At 39.1% G+C, this 24,419-nt stretch overlaps 1 protein-coding gene and 1 non-coding gene across 2 annotated transcripts in view; one reads left to right on the forward strand and one right to left on the reverse strand.

The window, feature by feature from the left end:
• SORCS3 (sortilin related VPS10 domain containing receptor 3) overlaps positions 1–24,419 on the reverse strand; it is a 630,681-nt gene that overhangs the window by 204,844 nt on the left and 401,418 nt on the right. The window contains exon 5 of the mRNA XM_058298484.2: positions 17,222–17,295. Within this exon, the coding sequence (XP_058154467.1) occupies positions 17,222–17,295 (74 nt within the window). The remainder of the gene's footprint in view (positions 1–17,221; positions 17,296–24,419) is intronic.
• LOC111766502 (small nucleolar RNA SNORA31) lies at positions 24,134–24,263 on the forward strand. The gene has a single exon (XR_002798537.1). It is a non-coding gene; the product is annotated as a small nucleolar RNA SNORA31 (small nucleolar RNA).

The following is a 24,419-nucleotide window of genomic DNA, read 5'->3' on the forward strand; positions in this document are numbered from 1 at the left end:
AGTTGGGGATAGCCATCCCTCCCCAGGGTGGTGGAGGCAGTGGGGTCCCTCTGCCCCAGGCATTGGCCCCCCAGTGTTGAAAGTGTGAATAATGAAGGACTCTAAGCTGATAATCTCTAGGAGTTTCCCACAGCTAGACACAATCACCACACCAAGCTCACACCTCTTTCCCGGTGGTAGCCCCATCCCTTGCCTCAAGACCTAAAATCTCTGCAGGCCATTCCAGCTGCACAGGTCCCAACAGTATCAGCAGCTGCAACTACGTCGCAGCCCAACTTCTCCTTTTACCTACTCCTGTTACCTACCTTTTACCTACTCACCTTCAAAGGGAGTGTTGTCCCTGAGAGCATACCTCAGCAACTCTCCTGCACACAAATGTCAATCTCAGAGTCCATTTACCAAAAGAATGCCACCTTTCCCTCCCAAAAAAAGGAACAAAAAACTACTCAGAGAACAAAGCTTCAGGGCCATCTTATATTGGGAGAAATTACACCGAAGTCTAGAGCACAGCTTTCCACAAAATGTGTAAATATCATGCTGAATTTGAAAACTTGTTGTTAAGAATGTCATTTGTAAAATCTGCAGCCGTCATAAACTTGTTAATTTATTTCCAAGTAGAAGTTTCTAGGCATTATGAAGACAGAAAAAAACACTCTAGAATTAGAGAAGCATTTTGATATATTTTCTATTCTTCAAGACATTCTTTTTCACTTTTAATTGCAAAGCACTCTTTTTCTAGAATTTCCTGTGAGGTCCATCTCCTCTTTCCAGTACTCACTGCTCCCAGTCAGAGCCTTTTAATTGGTCACCTGGTTTCCAGCTCTTCCGTCTATGACTGGCCCTTCATCAGACTGCAAGAACCATCTTCTTAAAGGCCAATCCTAGCATGCCCCTAGGCTCCTTCAAGGGTGCCCTATATGAGTTGCAAAATCTTCAACCTGGCAACTAAAGCTCTCAGTCATCACTTTAATCTTCTTTTCCAGCTGGATGGGCCTATCTCCCCCAGCAAGCACACAAGCTGAACTTCCTGACAGATTGAACTATGAACAATTTCCTAAACACACCTGACGCTTTCCTATCTTTGACGTTTTTCTCCTTCTCCTGCCTGAAATGCCTGCCATTACCCATCAGACCAAAAGGACCCACAAATACACTAAACTCTGCCTGTTGAAACCAAGGCCATCTTTCAAGGCCCATCATAAATGCCACCACATCTTATGGATGTCACAAACTCCTCTGAGCCCTCTAGCTCTTAGCCGTCGGCCTCTACAACGACCATTTGTCAACTTGTCTCCACTTTCCTGTCCTACTGTATAATCTTTTGCTGCATAATAAACCACTTGAAAATTTGGGGGCTTAAAACAGCAGTCATTTGTTTTGCTCACACACCAAGAGGCCAGCTGGGAACTGGCTTATCTAGGCTGGACTCAAGAGGAGGTTCTGCCTCACGCACTCACAAAGGTGCGTGCTAATGTGACCGTGATGGAGGCAAAGCTGAGAGAGCTGGAGCTATCATGGTGATGGAGGGGACAGAAGAGGGTTCGCCCAACTCTGAAGGCACTACAAGTTTCTGCCTGGGTCAAGTCTGCTAAACTTGGCCAAAGAGAGTCACATGGAGAGGCCCTGAGTTAAGGGGTTGGGGAAATACACATGGGGTACAGTTGAAAGACACCAAATGTTACGTAGGAATACGTTTGGACGTATAACTCCATTCCTTAAGGGAGAGTTAGGAATTGGCACCCCGGGCAAAAAAAGAGGAACAAATTACTGATACACACAAAAACCATGGAAAATTTTACAAATTTCATGCTGGGTGAAAGATGCCAAAAGCAAAAGAGAACATTTTGTGATTCCATCTATATGAAATTTTCAAACAAGCAAAACTCATCTGAGGTGAAAAAAATCCTAACAGTGATTGCCAGGGCAAGTAATCCCTGGGAAGGGACACAGGGAAATTTCTGTATAGATAGAAATGTTCTAGAGTGTGACCAGGGTAGAAGTTACATGACTATTTGTCAAAAATTATACAGCTAAAACTTGTGAGTTTCAATGTATGTAAATTAGACGTCAAGAAAAGAACTGTATAAAATAGGGGAGCAGATGTGGCTCAAGTGGTTGAGTGTCTGCTTCCTACTAAAAACAAACAAAAAGCAAACAAACAAACAAAAACAATTCAGGGGAGCCGATGTGGCTCAGGGGCTGAGTACCGGCTTCCCACTTCAAGGTCTTGGGTTCAATTCCTGGCCCCAGTACCTCAAAAACAACAACAACAACAAAAACTGTGTAAAATAATAGCAACACTGTAACAGTAATAAAAATAGGTAAGGGTAGGGTAGGAGGGTGGAGGCAGAAATGAAATCAGAATGGCAGAAGGTTGATAAGTGTTGAAACCCTTTGATAGGCCCATGAGGTTCATTACGCTATTTTGTTTACTTTCTATATGCTTGAAATTTTTCATAATAAAAAGTTAATACATACAAAGTTTTATGGAGCTGCCTCCTGGAAGAAATACAAGCATAATTGGAACAGTAATCCACATGTACTTGCCTTTGTATTCTATGTACTTTTGCACATATGTACTTTGGCACATATGTACTTTTCAAAGAGCAGGAATTCAAAAGCATCTCTTGCATGGAATTCCTCAGTGAGCTCATCTAAGTGGACACAGATGCATTCAATTGCCTCATTCATGAAAAAGTTAATAAAAACTTGTTAGTAATTAATACCTATACAGTATTTTATAGCTACAAAAAATTTTGATAATGCTTTACAGTCTTTAAAGTACACTTAAATATATTATCTCATTTAAGTTGCAGTAAATGCATTTTAAAAAGATGCCTGGAGGTGGCAATGTCTTCATTGATTGGAATGACTCTTTCACATTGACTTCAAGCACTGTGGGGTAAGGGAAGAAGATTTTTGGTAAGAGGGTTCATTCTGCACCACTGAAAAGGCAACACCTGGCTCCCAGGTTAACATCAGTGCACAGAGGAGACTCCCATTTCCTCTGTTTTTCAAAATCTAATGAGCAAAGTAATTGATAGGAGAGTTTGTTAATATGGAGATTCCTGAGACCCAGGTCCAAAGATCCAGATCAGGAGTTCCCAGGTGGGGCCCAAGAATCTGCATTTTTAAGCACCACCCCAGACCAATGCACACTGCAGATTCTCCTTTAGCCATCATTACAAGGTGCTTGCTGACTGTCAAAGGAGTGGGCCAGGATGTCTCCTCTGGCTGTCATCTATCACTGGAGAGCCACACTATGGCTGTGAGAGGAACTGAGACTCAAGGGATGAAAGCATAGGCCCTCACCTCCAAGACCTCCTTTGCTCTCTTAATTAGACAGTGAGGATGTAAAAAGCCAGAGGAATCCTATAGTGTCCCAAGGCCCTGTAGCTCTTCCAGGGGCCGAAGTAGAATTAGTACCCAGAAGCCCTGGCACCCACGCAAGTTCTCCTTCCACCACACCTCCCGGGTCACACATTTTTTTCTTCCTAACTTGTGCTTTTCTCAGCTCTGGAAAAATCTTGGCAAATCGCACATTTGGAAAAAAATAAATAAGGAGGGCATGACTTCCCCGAACGTGTGATTCATGTTCCAAATTTCCTTTTCCACAAAAGTAAAAATGGTCATAAACACTAACTCCATTTGTTCTTTTTCACTGTCATTACTTTCAATGACACTTGTTAAATGGGGGTGAAAAAATAATACTGAGAAATATATGAAACAGGATCTTGGCTCTCTCCTTCCCAAGGTCACTTGGAGAAGTGCATGCCCATCCCATTTTAACCCCCACCCCCAGTGGTTCTGGCCCAGCTCTGTGGCAATTACTGCACACTTTGGAGCCTTTTATAGATCACACTGGTTCCAGGGGCTGACCTTTTCAATGCTTCCGCCGTCTCCTCACATCCATCCAAAATGCTGAGTGGGCAGAGTGAGGATCCTCCAGGGGCTCTCCTTCTGCCTCCACTGTGCACAGTCCTGCCCAAATTACTTGACAGTTTCTCTTAAGAACTGTTTGTGGAAAAGGTTGGGAAATGTCTGACTATGATATGGCTGGACAGTGGGGAAATGAGAGTGGGCAAGATAAACCCTTAATCCATCATCAGTGCTGTCCTTCCAAAGAGCAGCTGCAAGATACCAGGGAGATAACTAACAAGGGAGGATGTGTCCAGATTTGGGGAGATTTGAGGAGAAGCACCATGGATTGCTAAATCAGATTTTGTTTCTGATTATATTTGTAACTAATGGGGATCAAGCAGATAGAATATGCCTTTTTCTAGATTCAGAAATAGACAAACATGTACATTGTCTTTGAGAACAATGTGCTAGCAGATGAAAAAGCATAACTTCCTGAAGGAATTTCCTATTTTGGGCATTTCTTTGAGAACAAAACAAGTTAGGCTGTGGCTAAATAAGTCTAAGTGTCATTTGCCACCAGTTTAATGAAAGTATCCATTTCTTCCAATCCAACCACCATAGCTTTCGACCCTCCCACAGATTTGACTCTATAAATTAACACTTAATTTGCCAACTGTCTAAGACAGTTATCTTCTCACAAAATCATGGTGAGTCACTGACACAGCAGTGGGTCACGGGGTAGGGTCTTCACTAGCACAGTGGATTAGGCTGTGTCTACACTACAGAGTTGGACATTTCAGGGTGGTCTAAGCTCCGGGGAATGAAATCCTGAAGACTATTCTATTAGCATATGGTCTTTGTAAAATAAAGTCACCAGTCTAGAGTCATGATTTTATGAACTTTGTTTCTTTAATATACAATTTTCTGTTTTCAAAATAAATCTTATGCAGAAACCTAACAATACATAGTTTGAAGGAAAAATGGGGGATTCTCTTAAGTTTGCCAGTCTGCTCTGACAAACACCACACAATGCCTTGGCTTAACAATAGGAATTTATTGGCTAATGGTTTCAGAGGTCAGGAATCCAAAATCAAGGTGTCAGCAAGGAAATCTAATACTTTCTCCCTAATGTCCGTAGCATTTCTGGAGCTGACTTGCCATAATCCATGGGGTTTCTTGACTTGCCTCCCATCACATGGTAATCCGCTCTTCTACTTTTCACTGGCTTTTGGCTCCTGTGGCTTTCTCTGACTCACTGGATCCACAATTCTTCTGCTTATAAAGGACTCCACAGATACAAATTAAGACCCACCCTGATCCAATTGGGCTACACCTTACCTAAAAGAACACCTTCAAAAAATTTACACATGAGTACACACCCAAAGGAATGCAGATTAAAACTAAGACTCTGTCTTTCACTGGGGCGAGCAATTAGTCTACCCCAGGGAGCAAGGATTTAGCATGAAGTACCAGGCTGGTTTCTGTGGGCACCATGCTACTTCTCAGAAGCCCCATGGAGCCTCCATGAGCACTGCTGGAGAAACTACCAGACCTGACCATCCTTCTGGACCCTTTCCACGCTAGCATTTCCATAGTTCTTTAGTATAAATGAGGATATACAATTTGGTGGACTACTCTGCCACCATCAAAATGCTTCTTATGAATACTATGCCCACATACAGAAAATTGCTTAAGTTAAGATTAGGTAGGAAAAATGACCTAAAATGAGCACATAGACTGACTATAATTTTGTGGGAAATTACTTGCATATGTGTAAAAAAAATCAGAAGACGGCAAGAAGGAATAAAATAAAATAAAAAGTAATGTCCGTTTAATTAAAATCTTAATGCTGTTCTATTGATTAAAGTATAAACAAAATGAATTATTTAAAAAAACAGGGAGCAGATGTGACTCAAGTGGTTGAGCTCCTTCCTCCCACATAGGAGGTCCCGGGTTCAGTACCCAGTGCCTCCTGAAAAGACAAAAGAAACAAGAAGCAAAACAAATAAAAAAACCAACTCAGGGAAGCTGATGTTGCTCAGTGGTTGAGGGCTGGCTTCCCACATACGAGGTCCTGGGTTCAATTCCCGACTCCCAGTACCTCAAAAATACATGTTAAAAAGCAACATATTAGGTACAAACTTCACAAATAGCTATAATGTCACAGTTTTTCACTGGAGGATAGAACTTGAAATCAGATTTGCTTCTGTCATGAGAAAAATCAGTAGCTTATCTATTAACAGAGTTGTATGGAAATGTACTTGAGCATCTCATGGAAAGAGACAAATGGCAATAAATCTTCATAAAACATAAATATCTTGCCTTTCCCCTGCACAAAAGATGAATACCCTCTAAACCTGGCACTTCACAGGCAATATCTAGTACACTCCACTAGTTTTATTTCTCACTGCCCCTCCCCAAACCCTTTATTCTGGCAAATCAGTTCTCAGTGAGATGCAATTTTGCCCCTCAGGAACATGTGGCATTGTCTGGAGACATTTTTCTTTGTCACAACTGAAAGGGCGCTGCAGGCATTTAGTGGGTATTGACCAGGGATCCTGTTAAACATCCTACAATGCACAGGGCAGGTATCCGGTCTGAAAGGGAAATGTGCCAAAGCGTAGAGACTCTACCAACTGCTCTCCAAACATAGTGTTACCTCAGCCTTGTTCCAATTATTCTTCCTTCCCAGTAAAATCTTTCCCCCCACTCCAAATTCTTCAATGCCCCCTCCTTCAAAAAGCTTTCCATGACTAGACCAGGCTAACCTGAATTCTCCATCCTCTGATGAATCATAATACTATCTCCAACCTTTTTTTAGTGCTTTCCATTTCTGGCCAAGGTTCCTTCGCCATCTCCATGGGTCTATCTTGACATTTACATCACCACTCTTAAAGCACACATGATCTGATACAACACAATCTTTAGCATGCTGTCTTTTAAATGTAATTTTAAGATCACAGAGCAGAAATAATCATGTATAAAAATAGTAGTTTCAGTAAGTATAATAATAGGCAATGCACTGATAACTGGAAAAGCCAGTCAGAAATGCAAACTCTGACTAGTAGGCAATAGGATTTGAATGAGGAAAAAAACGACATTCAGATGCACCGTAATGTGCTTCAGTTTCAAAGAGACAGTAAGTGCCATTTGTCACTAAGTTAATAATGATGCTCTTTTCTTCCAATTCTCTCTTTATATTATAGGTTGTTTCATTATTAACTTTGTAGCTAATATTTATTAAGCACTTAGTGTGTGCCAGGGTGAGCAGGCTGACAGTTAAGCAGGAGGCAATGGCAGGGAATACCAGCCAAAACTGGTGTCCTTTCTGACTGGTGGGGCATCTGTTTTGACTAATCCTGCTGTACAAATCATTAAATAATTTTCAAAACACTTCTAGGCAGGTATTGGGCTGAGTGCTTTATGTAGATGACCTCATTTGATTTTTTTGCTACAGTCTTGAAGTATGTACTATTATTATTCTTAATATAGATGAAAAATAGTGAGGTTTACCAAGGTTAAGTGAATTCCTCAAGGTCATAAAACTATTAAGGACAGAGCTTCACTCCTACTTATAACCCAAACACTCCTCAGGAATGAACTCCTAGTCACATTACATTCTCCCAATCACTTAAGGATTTTAAAAAATATATTTGATTTGTAGTGTGAAGGCTCTTATGGCACCAACTATATAGGCAAGTAGGCAAATTAAAGATCCATGCCACGGTTACCCAGGTCAGTCATATCCATCTGAACAGAGATGCCGTGTGCAAACATCCTTATTTACACTTGCACCAAAAACGCAAAATTCCTAGAGATCCTATGAACTGAAAATGCATAGAATCAATATGAAGAAAATCATAAAACTTCCCTGAGGAATACACTCACAAAAGAGTCGACTAAATGGAGAGCCAGATATATTGTCAAAGAGAAAAGCTGATATGAACAAAGATCTGGATCTGTCCAAATGAACTTAGAGTTATGCTTCAATTCTAATCACTAGTCTAATTAGTCTCTTTATGGGGAAAAGTGGGAGATTTTGGGAACTGACAAACTGGTTTCAAATTCATCTGGATGAATAAATGGTAAGAGAAGCCAAAGATATTTTGAAAAAGAAGGGGTTCTAGTTTTATTTTGTTTTGTTTTGCTTTGCAGGAGGAGGACTTGCCCTGCCAGACACTCTGTTGTGTTATAAACATTAATTCAACACAGTGAGGAGTGATCATTCCACTAGACTAAAAGTTACCAAATACCCCAGCCGGGGAGCCCCTGACCTCTGCTCAGAAGCCCCCTGTAGGGAACCAGCCAGAGAAAATAGTCAGAAATACACACACAAAATTAAGGAGGAAGAAGGCTGTTGCCATTTTTTTAACTTTAAAAAAATTCTATATCCTAAAAATATCAATCAATATGGATAAAATTATTACATTATTTAAATGATCAAATTACGATTTAGTCACAGATAGGCAACTATTGATATGCAATTTCTGAAAACTAGTTAGTAATATTAAATAATTCTCAGTATTTTTCATGTACCTTATCTAATACATGTACATATATAATGCATAATATATATTATATATACTATCTAATAAAGTTGTGTTACAAATAAAAAAACTTCAGTTATTATTTGCATGATCACAGGTTGAGCGTACTATCTAAACATAAAGCAAGGGAAGACATTACACTGGGAAAAAATTAAAACAATCAATAACGTAAACATTTTCTAAAAGTGAAAAACGCGTTAAAATTCATAATGTAACTAAGAGTCAAAGAATAAACTGGAGACAATACTGAAGTAAAAATGAGAGACCACATAAAGAATCCATAATAAAGAAGGAGCAAAAACAAACGGTACCATAAAAGAAATGCAAAGGCTAATAAATATGTGAAAACATGTCTAAACTCCTGGTCTGATAAGAAGTGCAAATCAAAACAATGGAAATCCATTTTTGCATTTTGAATTAAATTACTTTTTTAGATTAAGTTTTTATGAAGTATAGTGAAATGATATTTTACTGGTTGGAGAGCAAACTGATAAACTTTCTGGAGAACAATTTGACATAATATTTATATATTTTGGTTGCGATTTCTAACCTAAAAAATAGTAAACTTCAAATTTTGGACAAATAATCAATTAAAAGGTTTCAAAACAACACTATATATCTTTTTTAATAACTAAAAGTTTATTAATGAAAGCAAGATGAATGTTACATAATAAACTAATAATTAAATTATTATTACCCACTGAGTGGGATACAATCTAAGTTTTAAATGAAGCTTAGAGAGAGTAGAAGAGAGTAAAGGAAAATAAACACTATATTTTTCAGAAGATTCAAAATTTTATAAACAGCATGATTTCAATTGCAATAAAAATTTAAATATATGTTTAAAATTACACTATCTCATAATAGAAAAAATACTGTAAACAAGTACCCAATTTTTAAAGTGGTATTTTCTGGGCAGAAAAATTATAGGTAACTATTTTAGTTTTTTTGTCTTTACTTAAATGTCTACAATAAACTTGTATTGTGCTTCTAAATAGAGAAAAAAGTGTCTAAAGTGTGTTTGTGTCCTAGAAAATTGTTTTCTGTAATTCTGGCATTACCTCTCCATCTTTTCCCACAAGCCTCGGCCATTTTTTTTATTATTATTATTCAAGGTATTTTGAAATTGTATTGTGTTAACATACATACAAACATAAAATTTCACATTTTAACCATTTTTTTAAGAGGTATTGGGGATTGAAGCCAGGACCTTGTAGGTGGGAAACAGGCGCTCAGCCACTGAGTTACATCCACTCCCCTTAAGCCTTTTTAAATGCACAATTTAGTGGCATTAGCTACTTTCACAGTGATATGCCATCACTATCATCTATTTCCAAAGTTTTTCATCATTCCCAAAAGAAACTATGTACCTACTAAGCAATACTGTCCTATTCCCTCCCCCCACCCCCCAGACCCTGGTACTCTCTAAACTACCTTCTGTTTCTATAAATTTGCTTATTCTAGATATTTCATATACCTGGGATCATACAATACATCTAGGACACTCCTTGGTGGGAGGTTCTCTAGACTTTGCATTCCTTCCCAAGCTCTTCCCTGTTCCAACCCCAACACAAACCAGAGCAATATGCTTTCTTCTTTATTTCCTAGTAAAGAAATCCCTAAGAGCAGAGCTGTATACATCTTAGTTCTCCCACCTCATAGAACTCGCATGAGCTAAATATAGTTATTACATGCATCCAGCCCATCTTGATTTTATCCAAAGAGGTGAGCACTCTCTCTCCCTCAGGGCCCTGGCTGTCTACCAAGTTTGCTCTTGAACACCACATTTTGCTCTCAGCAGTAAGAGAGCTCTTCCAAAGCAAAGATGACACCAGGCATGCAGCACAGGGAGCCCCATCAACAAAGAAGAAACCGACTTCTGTTTGCAAGCTAAGCTTTCACATCTCCCCTCCTGACCCTGCATGCATTATTATGAATATAATGTATCTTTAAATTGCTATATCATTTTTAAATTTTAAGGGAGAGCTGAATTAAATATTATTTGTGGTGCACCCTGATTTGCAAAGGGCTTCTAAATTTGATCCCATATATCAGGTCGATACCTAAATCCTATTACTTGAGATTGCAAATGACTGTATTTGCAAAACTATAAAGATGCACATTTAGGAACAGCTTCAAAAATTCAGCCAATAATGTTAACTCTGTTTGAAAACATCTTGATTTTCCAGGAAGCAATCTCAAGCAATTTCATCCTGTTCTTTAACTGAGTCTCTGGTGGATTGTGTATTAATAGCCTAATAACCTAAGGATGATGCTGCATGTGGTTCCTCGGGAATCATAGTCCAGGGTGGAAGGAACCATTTTTTCAAGCAAAATATAGGATGCATTCCAGGACAGGTGTCATCTATAAAGCTTAATTTGAGGTAAGACGTGGAAGAGGGTTCACATTTGACACATTATCTCAAAGTGACCTTCTTCCTTTTCACCTCCCACTCTTCTGCCCCATATCCCACACTCATGGCTGCTACGAGACTTAGATGGGTACGTTAGGACCCAGATAACATAGTGAAGTGAAACAGGCACTTCTCCGAATGGGCATTTGGTTCGTGTGTGTGTGTGTGTGTGTGTGTGTGTGTATACACACTAAACAATATTCTCAAAAAACACAATCCTGCCATCAAAATGTAAAATAAAAAAACAGAACAAGGCCAAGACAACCTCACTATACTAAGTGACCTTCACCCGGGCTGAAGACAGGGCTCTGAAGTCTGTTACTAAACTACCAAGCCACATAGTGTCTGAGTATCAGGTGGCCAGGAAAAAAAGGACATGGAGCTATTTCCCTACAGTAAGGGTAAACCTGCAAAACAGGCAAATGCCAACGTCTATCATTGTTATTGATACTATGAAGGGAAAACAGAATAAGTGGCCCAAGCCAGAAACAGTGACCCTATGCTCAAAACCAAACTGGAAAAATAGAAGGTTTAGGGAAAAGTGTATTGGATATCTCTTGCCATATAACAAATTACCACAAAATTTAGCATCTGAAGATATCAAATACTAATTATCTCACTGTTTCTGTTAGGCCAGGAATCTGGGCACGGCTCAGCTGAGTGCCTCTGCCCCAAGGTCTATCATGAGGCTTCAGTGAAAGTATTGGCCAGGGCTGTGGTCTCATCTGCAGGTTCGACTGGAAGAGGATCTGCATCTGAGCTCATTCATGTAATTGCTGGCAGGATTTAGTTCTTCGTGAGCTGGTAGACTGAGATCTCTGTTCCTCATTGGCTTTTGGCTGGAGGCCTGCCTCCATTCCTTGCCACATGGCCTTCTCCATAGGGCAGCTCACAACATGGCAGCTGGCTTCAAGCAAGCAAGCAAGAAAGCACACCCAAGATGAAAGCCATCATTATTTTGTAACATAATCTCAGACGTTACCTCCCATCCCCTCTGCCAAATTTCTATTTGCTAAAAGCAACTCACCGAACTCAGCCCACACTAAGGGGGAGGGAACTACACAATGGTAGAGCTCAGGGGCAGAGATCACTGGGGCCATTCACATGCCTACTGCAAGGAAGGAATGAAGTTTAACTACAGGGAGACTTTTCCTGTAATGTGTTATAGGTGGGAATTTACATAGCACACAATTTTGAAAACATTTTGAATGACAGGTATTAAAGGTATTCAAAATGTGTATATTATTTGATGCCATAATGACCCTAACAGTGATGACTAAACCAATAATATTAAACCCTATTACCAATGGACCTTCCTCATGTTCTGAGGAATATGCAACTTAAAGAACATTACATGGCTTTCTTGGGGGTGGAGGTAGAGGTGCTGAATGGAGGGGTAATTGAGAAAGGGTAGATCACTCCATATAAGAAAAGCTATGATACTTGGGGAAGAAGGTATAGGTAGAAGAGGAGGTCTAGAAGGAGATGGAGAATGGACAGAAAAATCCTGTCACTGAAAATAGTTTTAGAGCCAATGAAGAGGAGATTTTAAAGCAACTACCATGATGGTCAGATGTTAGAGAGACAGATATGGACAGAAGAATTTTGGAAAGGCTTCTGTGTTATGTGATATATTCCCTCTTTGCAACCTCCGTCAAGATTGTATTCAGTAAAGTTGAAAAAGAGCACATTACTCTGAAAAATAAAAAAACAAAACAAAACATTACTCTGAAATGCTTTCAGGGTTGAATTTTGGTCACATCATTTAGATGTGACACTATATTGCAACTCAGAAAAAAACAATCAAGTTTTTATATGGGCTACCTAGGACACTAGGCAAGAACACAATGCTAGACATTAAATAAATTTACATTAAAAACATTAATGGAAAGATTATTTATAATTTTGAAAAATGGGAAAAATTTAAATGTCCAATAAAAACAAAGCAGATTAATATAGTATGTATCTATGCATAATAAAGTGCTGCACAGCCAATTAAAATGATGGTTATAAAGATTTTATAATAGCATAAAAATGGTCATAATAGAACATTAAAGGGGAAAAGTAGATTATGCAAATTCACACATAATATGGTTAGGTTACGTACCATTTATTCATATAAAAAAGATTGGAAAGGGAAGACTGCAATGAAAGGACTTTTAGTCTCTTCTGCTTTTCCATTTCACCCTTCTCCTTTAAAAGACCCTTTTGCTAGGACCTTCTGTCTATCTACTCTAGGAGGGACATGCTTTGCTTGTCCATTCTTCCTACCTTGCTTCAGGTTCTTTCTGGAAAAACAGATGAGCTGCTGCTGGCACAGCCCTCACTAGGCAGCGACCGAATGTAGGTACATAGGCCGACCCTAGGCAAAGTACAAGGGAGACCCAGGACCCATCCTATCTGGCCCCGCACATCACACCGTCAGCCTGCAGCCAGGTACCAAACCATCTCAAAAGAGCAGCCCTCAGGGTATCTGCTCCCAGCCTCTCCTAATCTGATCTAGAACTTCTGCTGTACCTATTGACTTTTTAAAGTGTCTCTACCTCTCAAGATGGGTCCTTTTCTCAATATCCCAGCAGAGTCAAGAGGTTAAGGCCTGGCCTCCTTAGGGCACACTACTTCATCTGAACACTTTCCTACAGTGATGTCAAGGGAGAGGAACGAAAGGACCCTGGTCTTTCGGAACACAGGATAACGAAAGTGTGGGGAGGGAGAGTTAGTAAAATAATGTCATTGCAGACATTCTTTATTTATAACTTCTACAGTACCAGGCAAGCAGATGCCATCAGAGGCCAGAGGCACTTAGAGTCCAGCCCAGGTACACAGAGAATGCAGGGGACCTAGGACAGCAGCTCTAATTGAAAAAGATGCCTAAAGAGGGTAACACCTGGAGAGGGTGAGAGGCCAAAGAGGCAAAGTTGTGAACAAATCGTCACACTGAGCATGGAAAGAAAACAATCTTCCTACTGCAGAATGTTCCTGCCTATTGAATATTTCCCAAGGAAAGAGTGGAAAAACCATTCATTTGCAGCTCAGTAGGATATTAAAAAACAACAACAACAAACTTTTCCCCCAAAATATTTCTGTCCAAGCAGGCTCTAGGAAGAAGGGGGAATTATGTCAGAACACTTAATCCACATTTGGTTTCTTCCTGCAAATTATAATTTCTGAAGCAGCTGATGTGATGAGTGGCGGGCATTAGATAGGTCTGCCGACCTCCCTGATAACTGGGTAGCAAGTGAGTTAAAGGCCACGTATTAGGAAGAAGCTTTCTTGTCACTTGTCCCCTCATCTTGGGGTATGAGTTTGATGGCTGAGATACCCCACAGTGTAAGATTCCTAGATGACCTCTCTTGATGGGATTAGAACGTGTGGAACTCGTGCAAAGAATTTGACCTCTAGATAAAGCTTTTATTATGATGGCAATGACTATTACACCCCATGCTGGACCTAGCCCACAGGCTGCTGTTGGGCATCAAGGAAGAAAAGGATAATAATGACAGCTACTCACAATTTCCAACACCCATCCACAACCACTATGACCATCGTCACCATAGATGAGAGAATAAATATGAAACATGTATGGGGTCCACTTTTACTCCTGCAACCTTGGAAGAAACCACTTCTGGATTACAGTGTTCTTCTCCAAAAATCTACTTCTTGGCTCTTACTTTCTATTAACTGAAGGTGGCATGGGAGATGGAACCTGTTCATTCATAAAAGATATATCCCTAGACAGTTGCAAATCTCTAAATCATGATTAACAATATTTGAGCAAGCTTTCATCTGAATTGCATGTTTAGTCTATTTGTCTACATCGCACAAGTTAAATGTTCAATATTCCTTTCATTTCGGTGTCTCATTTTTAGTATGACTGCTTTCCTGTTATGTCCCCAATATTCCCTCACAGTCCTCAATACAACTTCACTCCACACCATCCCTCCTAAAGAAGTTTTGGGGTTTTGTTGTAGTTTGTTTTGGATTTACCACTTCATGAGAGTCATGACTCACCAAAGAGGAAAGAACAATAAAGTCAGGTTTAAATGTGAAGGCTGGGCAGGAAATTAGACCTATTAAGTCATTACTAGATATTAATGGGTATATAAGCCTCACCATGCATGGGATTCAAACTTAACCCCCTGTAAAATGACAAATCACTTATGCATTATGGTCTTCAGAACTGTTAACAAATATCGTAACTTAAGATTTTAATGTAAAACCACAAATTATAAGTCTGGGATAGATAAGTGAAATTATAATTTGCCCAAGTATCTACTTGATCACATCTGGTCCTCTCAACAACACTGTACAACTGACAAGAAAAATATTGTTCCCATTACAGAGATGAGGAAACCACAGCTTCAAAAGACTCTGGGCTCGACACTTAGAGAAATGAATATTTCATCTTTTCTCAAGGAGATGCTGAGTCAATATTTCTACTCCTTACCAATACAGGCCATGTCTTTTCAATATAAGTGGTTTCAAATTCTAGACAGTCTTGGAGTTTGTCTTTGGGAAAAGTGTCTATCTAAAATAAGCTGTTTCTCTGTGACTCCTATGACACTTAAAAGAATAATCATGGCAATTATACATCAGAAACAGAGAAACGATAATTACAAAAATGAAATTCTCAGCTACCACTTGCTAGCCAGCATGGGTACTAACTTTAATATTTCCCATGGGGGCATATATAAAAGAAGCACAGAGTGGAGAAGAGATGAAACACAATTATCAGGACCTGGGATTTATTCTTTCTTCTACACAAAGGCATGGGAGGGGGAAGAGCAGCTAGAATATTCTCCTCTTGCTCTTTGTAAAAGAGAGGAAAATGCTCCCCCTTATCCTACTTAATTCTATTTCCTTCAGAAATGATGACAAGGCTTATCCAGACTACTATGCTTTCCTTTTCCATCAACTTGACTTTCTAGTTGCCTGACTGCCTTCTATCTCAAGAATTCTTCCCAAAATAGCAAAGGGCTTCCTCCCTCCCTCCCTCCCTCTGTCCTTCCTTCCTTCCTTCCTTCCCTTCCTTTTTTTCCTTCCTTTCTTTTATTTGGGTGACTTCTAAGTGAAAGCACCTGAGAAATTGGGGAACTCAGATGAGCAACAGGCTGTAGTTAAAAAGCTGGAAAATCATAGAAAATAATATTTTCTTCTTCTGCCTTAGTCTACTAAACTATATTAATAGACTCAAATACAATAACCGATTTGTAAGGGGCAAAAATACTGGGGCCATTCCAGGTGTGAAACAGAGAACAATAATCCCAACTCCTCTCTTCCGGCTATTCTGAATCGTGTCCAATAAAACACAGTTGACTTTCACAGTACACTTAAGCAATCATCATTTTAAATCCTGAACATATTTTTTAGAAGCTATTGTTTCCAAAGATGTTGATATGAATGTGTTTTATAAGCAAGGAATTCATCCTCCCTTGTCCATACAGACACCCTGTCTTGAGTGAGGCATAAAGGTTATCAAATGACTTTTTCAGGGAAATGAATCAAGTCTTTAAAAAGAGACATAAACTAAGTACTTCTTTCAAATATTGTTCCTTTTCCTTTTGTTTTAAATTAAGCATATTGAGTTCCTTTGTTGTATGCTTGCTAACCCCTATTCATTTGGCCATTCACCTCGGCTGAAATGAAAGCAAGATGCAAGCAAGAAGCATTTTCAAGTTATACCAGGGAAGTGCAAAAGGCAAAATTATATTCAACTTGTTACAACCAAGGCAAATATCCTATGCACATATAAAGGAACACCAGGAAAATGTATCCACTGTAATACAAGGTATTTCAGAGTGTGCTCCACAGTAGTTCTGAAGGATTTATCAGGTGTGACATGAGAAGAGGATCTTGTGGTGAATTAAGTTTGAGAATCAGTGACTTGAAATTTTGTCATATTTCTACAAATCATAGATTCCCCAGAGCTTTTCATATGCTACCAGGAATGGTGAGTCTGCAAGAGGGGTAGAGTATATGATCATTATCTAATTATTTGACCATGCAAAATAGTGTTCTTCAGCATACATTTTGGGAAACATTGTTCTTTAGAATAGGTATTTAAATTACATATTTTTGCAAAAGGAGGGGATGAGTATGCAGCTAAGAGCCCCTGGTCATGGAGCTCTTTTCCATCTCAGTGAGTCTCAAATTTTAATGTCACACAAATCACCTGGGGATCTTGTCACAGGCAGATTCCAGTGTCATGCACCTGAGAATCTGCATTCCTAACCATTTCCCAGATGATGCTGATGCTGTTGGTCCCTGGGCCTCACTGAGTAGTAAGGGGCTAACACACATGGCTTTTCAAGTAGTGGAGGTGTCTAGAATTGCCCAGAGTGTCATGATGTCTGAGAAGTCTTTAACCTAGCAGGTGGTAAATCTGTGGAAGGGGCTTACCAGTAAAACCTGTTGGGTGTGATACGCTCATGCATGAGTTGCCACCGTCTTCCAAAGTCCATGGAGCTGTAGAGCTGCAAAACAAGGAGGTGAGGAGAGCATAAGCATCAAGGTCACTTCTGAAGAGGAATGCATGTAGCCTCCCCCTGGGGCAGACCATTCCAATGCACCAGAGGGCCTATCCAGATGACCACGACTCTAGTATGGTACTTTCCAGCTCCCAGTAGCTGCTCAAGATATATCATATAGATGATGTTTTTGAGCTGAGTGTAAGTCTGCTTCTGATGGTCACCATTCTCTTCTTTAGGGAAAGAAGTATTAGCAAATTCTTTATTCTCCTTTTTTCTTCCATGGAAGAAAATCAATTCCACTTCATTTATATCAATTCCACTACATTTATTCAGGGACTATTTATTCATCTATGAGGAATATGAAGATAAGGAAGAGGCAGATTCTGTGCTCATAGAAAATACACATGAAAATATTAACCAACTGATATTTGAAACAACGTTATTTATAAAATAGTGTGTGCTTTCTGTTTCATTTCTTACTCCTCTGATATGCAAAATGAAATGGACTTCTCGATGCCACCACAGATACCATGCTCATTTACACTCCCTTGTTATTGCAAGGAAGCACAGAGAAGACCAGAAGGGTCCTCACTCTTTTTTTTGGCTGAGCAAAATCTACCCATCCACTACAGTCAGCCCAAGTGGGCTTCCTCCACAAAGCCTTTGCTGATCGCTTCCTCACAGTCATCTTTTCTCCTTCTCAACTCCATATACTCCTTTTCTTTTTTCCATTGGGCAGTCATCATGGGACAATCTATGCTTACGTCTTTCAGATCGGTCTGTGTTATTAGCTGTGTTTATAGTCCCCGAATACATATAAGCCGTTCATTAAATAGCTCTTGCTTAAATCGATAATGGAAATAAGCAGGAAAGGAGAGATAGCACTCACAAAATGAGAAAAAAAAATCTAGATCAGCCCCAAGAATTTGGAAAGATAAAAAGGAATCTCCTGAATGGCTAATGGAGTCAGATTCCACAACCACTATTTTATGAATGAGACTCCTTTATAGCATATCTCTTACTGCATGCCTGTAAGAGACTAACCAGGAGTAATGAAATTATTTTCCATTGAACATTCATGCCTCGAAGTACAACATCTGAATGTGACTGATAATGGAATAATAATAATAATTATACCTTATTTCTCTTTTCACATACATTTGAGCCTCACAACATTCCTGAAAGGAAGGAGGGCAATTAAGTTATTAATCAGACCTCTGCTATCAAACATCTGCTGGTCCACACAGGCAAAGTTAATCACTCCCTCCATGCTGACACCTCTATATTTACTGTCTGCCTCTCGGAATCTGTTCACACTAAGAAATTATCAGTTGGCATGTCTCTCTGCCCCCACGAGATTATGAGTCACAAGAGGGGACAGGGATCATGCCTTATTCATCACTGTGTATCACTGGTTGGTTATACAATGTCTGGCACATAACTGGTGAACACCCCAAGTTCCTATTTCACAGTTAATGAAGCTCAATCTTGGAGAAATTAAGTTTTGGTCAAAGCAACTAGGATTAAAATTTTCTGATGTCTGGCTCTAGTTTTCTTCTATTTAATCCAGGTTATAATGGAATTGCACTACATTTGTATTTTTCCTGCAAATCTCTATAGGTAGGGAAATGGAGGAAGGCAGAAACCAGTGTTCCTCAAGTTTATTTATACAGTACCAGGTGAAGTAGATTTATGTAATCACCTGTCCAGTAGCTGCTCACCTGTAAGGATGTACTCTCAAACACACACACAGGTAACTATGTGATCTCTAAATTTCTGAATCTGTATTCATATAACTCATGCAGAAATATTTTATATGAATTTCTGATCTTCTCAAAGACACCTGAGGGGCATGGGGAAGTTTTGGCCCATTTCAGTTTAATTCTGAAAATATTTATTGAACCCTGACACCATGAACTATATTTTATAAAACTCTTTTTTTCTAGTAACTAAGAGTATACAAATATGTGTGTGTATATATACATACACATGCACAGAGATATACATACATATCACATATATTATTATATATATTGCATAAATTATTTTATATTACACATTAAATGTTATTTCTTTTTTATCCCCAAAACAGTCAATTAGGTAATCAAAGTGATACAGTATCATTCCCATTTTATAGATGAAAATACTATGGCTTCGAGCTGCAAAGTGATTCACTTACCCAGCAACTATGAGGAGAACAAGGATGTCAATGCTTACTTGACTGATCACACCAATCTACATCAACTCTCACAGTTTTTATCCTCCAGGCTCTCACTCAATGAAGAAGTACTACTGTACTTTGCACATGAAAAAAGTAAGCAGTGCTGTTCCCGGTATCCCCTAGTCCTTTCCTTCATTCATCAACTTGGTGAATAAAACAATACTAGCTCAACACCAATAAATTTCATAGCACACAAAACCACATCAGATTCTCTAGGAAGCAAAGAATGTAACCCCTCTCTGACCCAAAATATACACACTGGTACACTAGGTCAGAGGGAAGAATGGGGCAAAAGCTAAGAGCTCTAGATGTTGAGCAATGGGAAAGACTAACAAGTATAAAAATGGAAAACGGAACAGTGAGGCTTCCTGGAGAACTAGGTCTTGGGCTGAGCCTTTAGAGAGGGCTGTGGTGTGTACAGGAAGGAAGTGGATGGCGATATCACTGGGTAGAGGAGGAAAGAGCAAAGGCTCAGATATGATAAGGTCTTAAGCTTGACTTGTGGGAGAGCTTTCAAGAAGAAGAGATGTGATGACTGTCACTAGCCAAAAGGGAGGTGGAAGTTGTCTGACTGTCTATCCATTCATTTGTCAATATTCCTATATTTATCTGTATGTATATTTACATTGGGTGTGGGATGAAGGAGAGGGTTTATGAGGATCATATCATCCCATTGAGAAGAATATATCCATATATTATATTGCAAAGACTGAATTTTCCACGTTAAAGCTTTAAGAAACGTATCACCCTCCTTCCCATGGCAGGTGTCTGAGGGATAGATGCTCAGACTGAAGACATATGTTTCCCAATTAAATAGAGAAGACACTTTCATTAGAATCTTCTGTAACTCAAAGAGATCAGACTCCTGTCAAGCCTGGTTATAATCATTCCAAACAGGGGCTCAAATTCCTTCACATAAAATCTGAACTCTAGAGACAGGCCAGGGAAATCCCCATGAGTCACACTGAGACTACTAGCATCTCAGTCCTCTGGGGGAAATTATCAGCCCTCCCACCATGTAGGATCCTGGTGGTGACAGAATGTCATCTACCACAGAGCCTGCTGCAGCCCACCCTTGAAAGACACACTACTTTCATTCATGTTCTTCCTAACACAAAGAATGAGTGATCAATGGTTGATCTCCTCATCCAATCCCTGTTCCACCCTGCGTCTCCCTGTCTTTGGTTTTGCTTTTTCAGCTCTTCACTTTGACTGATGGAGGAAAAATTAAATTGAATTCTCTGCCTAGAGGCTGATTCAGATGAATAGAAATTGCAGGCGCCTATTCATTAAGGGCCTTGAGTTAGCTGCCTTGTCTCTCAATCTACAGTAAGTTGCTGAGTTTGAAATGTATTTTATGCTATAAGGAGCTGGGTCTTTGCAGCCTCTACATTCATACTTGAATTTATTAATTCACTCACTCATTCATTAAAAGTATTAATCTTGGCTTTGGTTAATAGGACAACTGTGAGAATGTTTTCTCCTGAACAATAACACATGTATAATACTAATATAGGATGTTTGTAATTGGATGAGTTGTGGGCAAAGTACACCAAATGTAAGATATGGGTTATAGTTAGTAGTAACAATTTGACAAATGCTCTTTCATAGTTTGTAACAAGTGTTTCACAACAATGCAAGGTAGTGGTGGTGGGAAGATGTAAGGGAGCTTTGTATAATGATATGCACGTTTGTTTTGCAAACTCACAAATTTTCCTGTATGCTTATTATTTATGTATATTATACAGAAATGATATATTTCAATAAAATTTTATTTTCAAAAGTGAGGAAGAAGCAAAGGGAGATTCTTAAAAAGGGTATCAATCAACTACTATGTACTAGGCACTGAACTAAGTGCTAGGGCTTACAAAAGTTGAAAAATCCAGGTGCAGTGGAAGACAGAAATGCAGATAATTACACTATCATGCAATATATGTCATGTTGTTACTACTTATCTTAGCAAGGTAAGATTTTGGACAATCAGTATTACCTTATTTTGGTTATCTAGGGTTTTTAAATTATTATGTAAATGTATTGGTTTTGTAATTAAAAATTAAATGGTTTTCAAATGGAAAAAAAACAGTGTGATTTAAAAATTAATGATACGAAAATGCCTATATTTTGTTTTATTTATTTTTTATAAATGTAATTTCCTGATTAAAATATATAGGTTATGTTTATTTCTCAAGCTACCTTTTAAAAAGCCATAGATTAAAATTCTACATTTTAAATCAGGGAACTTGAATTAGACAAAGCAATTGGGATTTTCCACAACATTGTATTTCATGCAGATTAACACTGATAATGGTGAATCCTTCCTTGGACAGGCAGTATGTTAACTCACTTGGTATTTTTTTTTTTTTTTTTTTTTTGTAGTCCTGCATGGCTTCAAGCCAATGTGTTACATGCAACAGTCAAATAAGGTGTGTTTTCCAAACAATAAACATCTTTGAAAACATTTCTTACTTACGGGACATTACATTTAAGAGGCCATGTTCTCTTCTATATCCCACTTCCTGATGCCCCTCTGCAAGGATGTCATTCCTGGACATTTACAGAACAATCCAGATGCTCTCCTTTGCCTTCTTCCACCAGATGTCTTGGCCTCTTATCTCTTAACAAGCACGTACTCATTTGAAACACCCCCAGAGCAAGCCCTAAATGACTCATCAGAACAGCTGGAAAATATGAAAGAACCTGCTCTTTTTCTTATTGATTCCGTTATTAGTTCCCTAATTACATCAGCCTGCCAGGGAAAAGCATCTGAGAGCTGAAGAATGACAGAAGCAATTCAATCAATGGAATATTCCACAGGAAGAATAACAGGTTGTACCTGGGGAGCTTAACTTCTAAGAATAATAAAAGATCGTTAGGAGGATGAGGCATCTCACACCCACCACCAAGAGCAGGCAGCCTGGAAGGGGTTCACAATGACAGATCACAGTCAATGTCCCCACTCCTGGGCATGTAGCTGGGAGGCCTGATTTAGGGCTGGATTGTTGAGATAGTAGTGGAAAGACAAACACTCATCTGCCTACATCTCTCTGTCCCATGCATTTTTGCCATGGCCCTAAGAGTCCTTTCAAAGAAAAGAAATGTGAATTCAAATGACAATATGGGAGAAACCAGACATAATCAGAAAAGGCAACAAGATGTACTTTTTACGGGAGCTTTTGATGTTCAAGCCAGATTCCCTAGAGCCAACACCTCCTTCATGTAGAAGGAGGGATGGGTTGAAACACATTTATACAAAAACTCTCCCCATAGTCAAGTTCAGACTTAATCTATAGCTGTCCTGATTTTTTTCAAGGCCTGTGGACTCTAGATAGCATTCTGTTGGACTGTGATCATGATGGCCTTTTGTCTTCCAAATAAAGTGAGCCTTGGCTCTGATCAAAATAAGAAGGTCTCTGCATCTCCTTTACTGGAGTCTGCCAGAGTGGGAGTGGGAGGGAATGGATGGGCTGTGGAAGGTTGCAGGCAGAAGTAAAAACCAGGGTCACACAGCAGAAGAGAATCCATTTCAACATGTGCCTTTGATTCCATCCCTAGACATTCTCCAGGAAACCCCTCTTACAAAAGCCAGTGCAGACAACACTTCTCTACGATTGGGGTGCACAGCCAAAGGCATCTGTCTTTGGCTGCTATCTTCCTCTTCCTCAGCTGCCATCTTCCTCAAGAGATAAAAAGTATCTACACCAGAAAGATATTCATAAAAAAGACATAGGTCGTTCACTTATCCTTGTCATTTTTTTTTTCTAGAAGTCAGCATTTATCTTCAATCCTTGAAGATTTCTAGCCATAGAAGTTTTCTCTCTCTCTCATATGGCTTATTCCTTCTTTCATTTAACAAGTATTGATCAAACGTCTTTTAAGAAGCAAACACCAATCTATGGGCTTGGGATACATCAGTGAACAAAACAAAAAAGTCTCCACCCTCATAGATCTTACTTTCTAGTGGAGATTGAGACCTCAAATGCCCACAAGTCCACAGTGCAATGAATACTGTTGAGAAGATGTTTATCTGTTCTTCACATACACATTCATTTTGGTGACACTTAACATACTTAGCAAGTTTCTTTGCTTACCCAAGAAAAGGACTTTCCCGATTTTTATTAAAACTCCTGATTCTCTCGGGTTAGCTTTGTCTTCCTGCTTTTGATAGAGAATAAAGACTTGGGTTCAACAATGTGTCACATACCTTTCAATGCTAAGGAAGAGACACTGCCAGTGTGATATTGCTTGGCAAATGACGTTTCTCCTCAAGGATGGAGAGATAGAGGGGACCCTGGGTCTGTCCTGGAAGGGAGGACTCATGTTTCGTCTAAAAAGGGGCTTAGCTGCTCCTTAGCTAAACATAAAAGCTGATTTAGTATGTCCAGGCTTAAAGGGAAACTTACAATTTGCATTTTAATGTAAAATCTCCACTTTTCAAAAAAATTTGCAATAAATGCAATAAATCCACAAATTTAAAACATAACAGGGTGAATAAGATATTGCCCATAGGGCCAGATGTTGGGGGAGGGGGCATATTGTTGACTGCAAACAAAACTGCCTGAAGAAGAGGAAGGATTATTTGACTTTCAAGAAGCGTCGCCAAACTTAACAAATGAAAACATGATGCATTTCTGACAGACCTGGAGCAGTTAATGTCTGCTGCTAAGGTTTCCACGATAGATGCAAAAAAAAGGTCCTTACACTTTCTGTCTGTCTGGTTGTGGCAGCCAAGATTGAATGGGGAAATGCAGGAAATTCTAAAAACATGGGCAAGGGAAAATAATCTTTGCAACTCAGAAATAAACTTGCAAACAGTGAATACCTTTTTTACTAAAAAAAAAATATAGGAATCCCAGTTAAATCAGACTTTCAGATAAATATTGTATGTTTAGTATAAGTATGCCCCATG

Source organism: Dasypus novemcinctus, chromosome 6 (genome assembly GCF_030445035.2).
Source record: "Dasypus novemcinctus isolate mDasNov1 chromosome 6, mDasNov1.1.hap2, whole genome shotgun sequence".
Classification (NCBI taxonomy): Eukaryota; Metazoa; Chordata; class Mammalia; order Cingulata; family Dasypodidae; genus Dasypus; species Dasypus novemcinctus.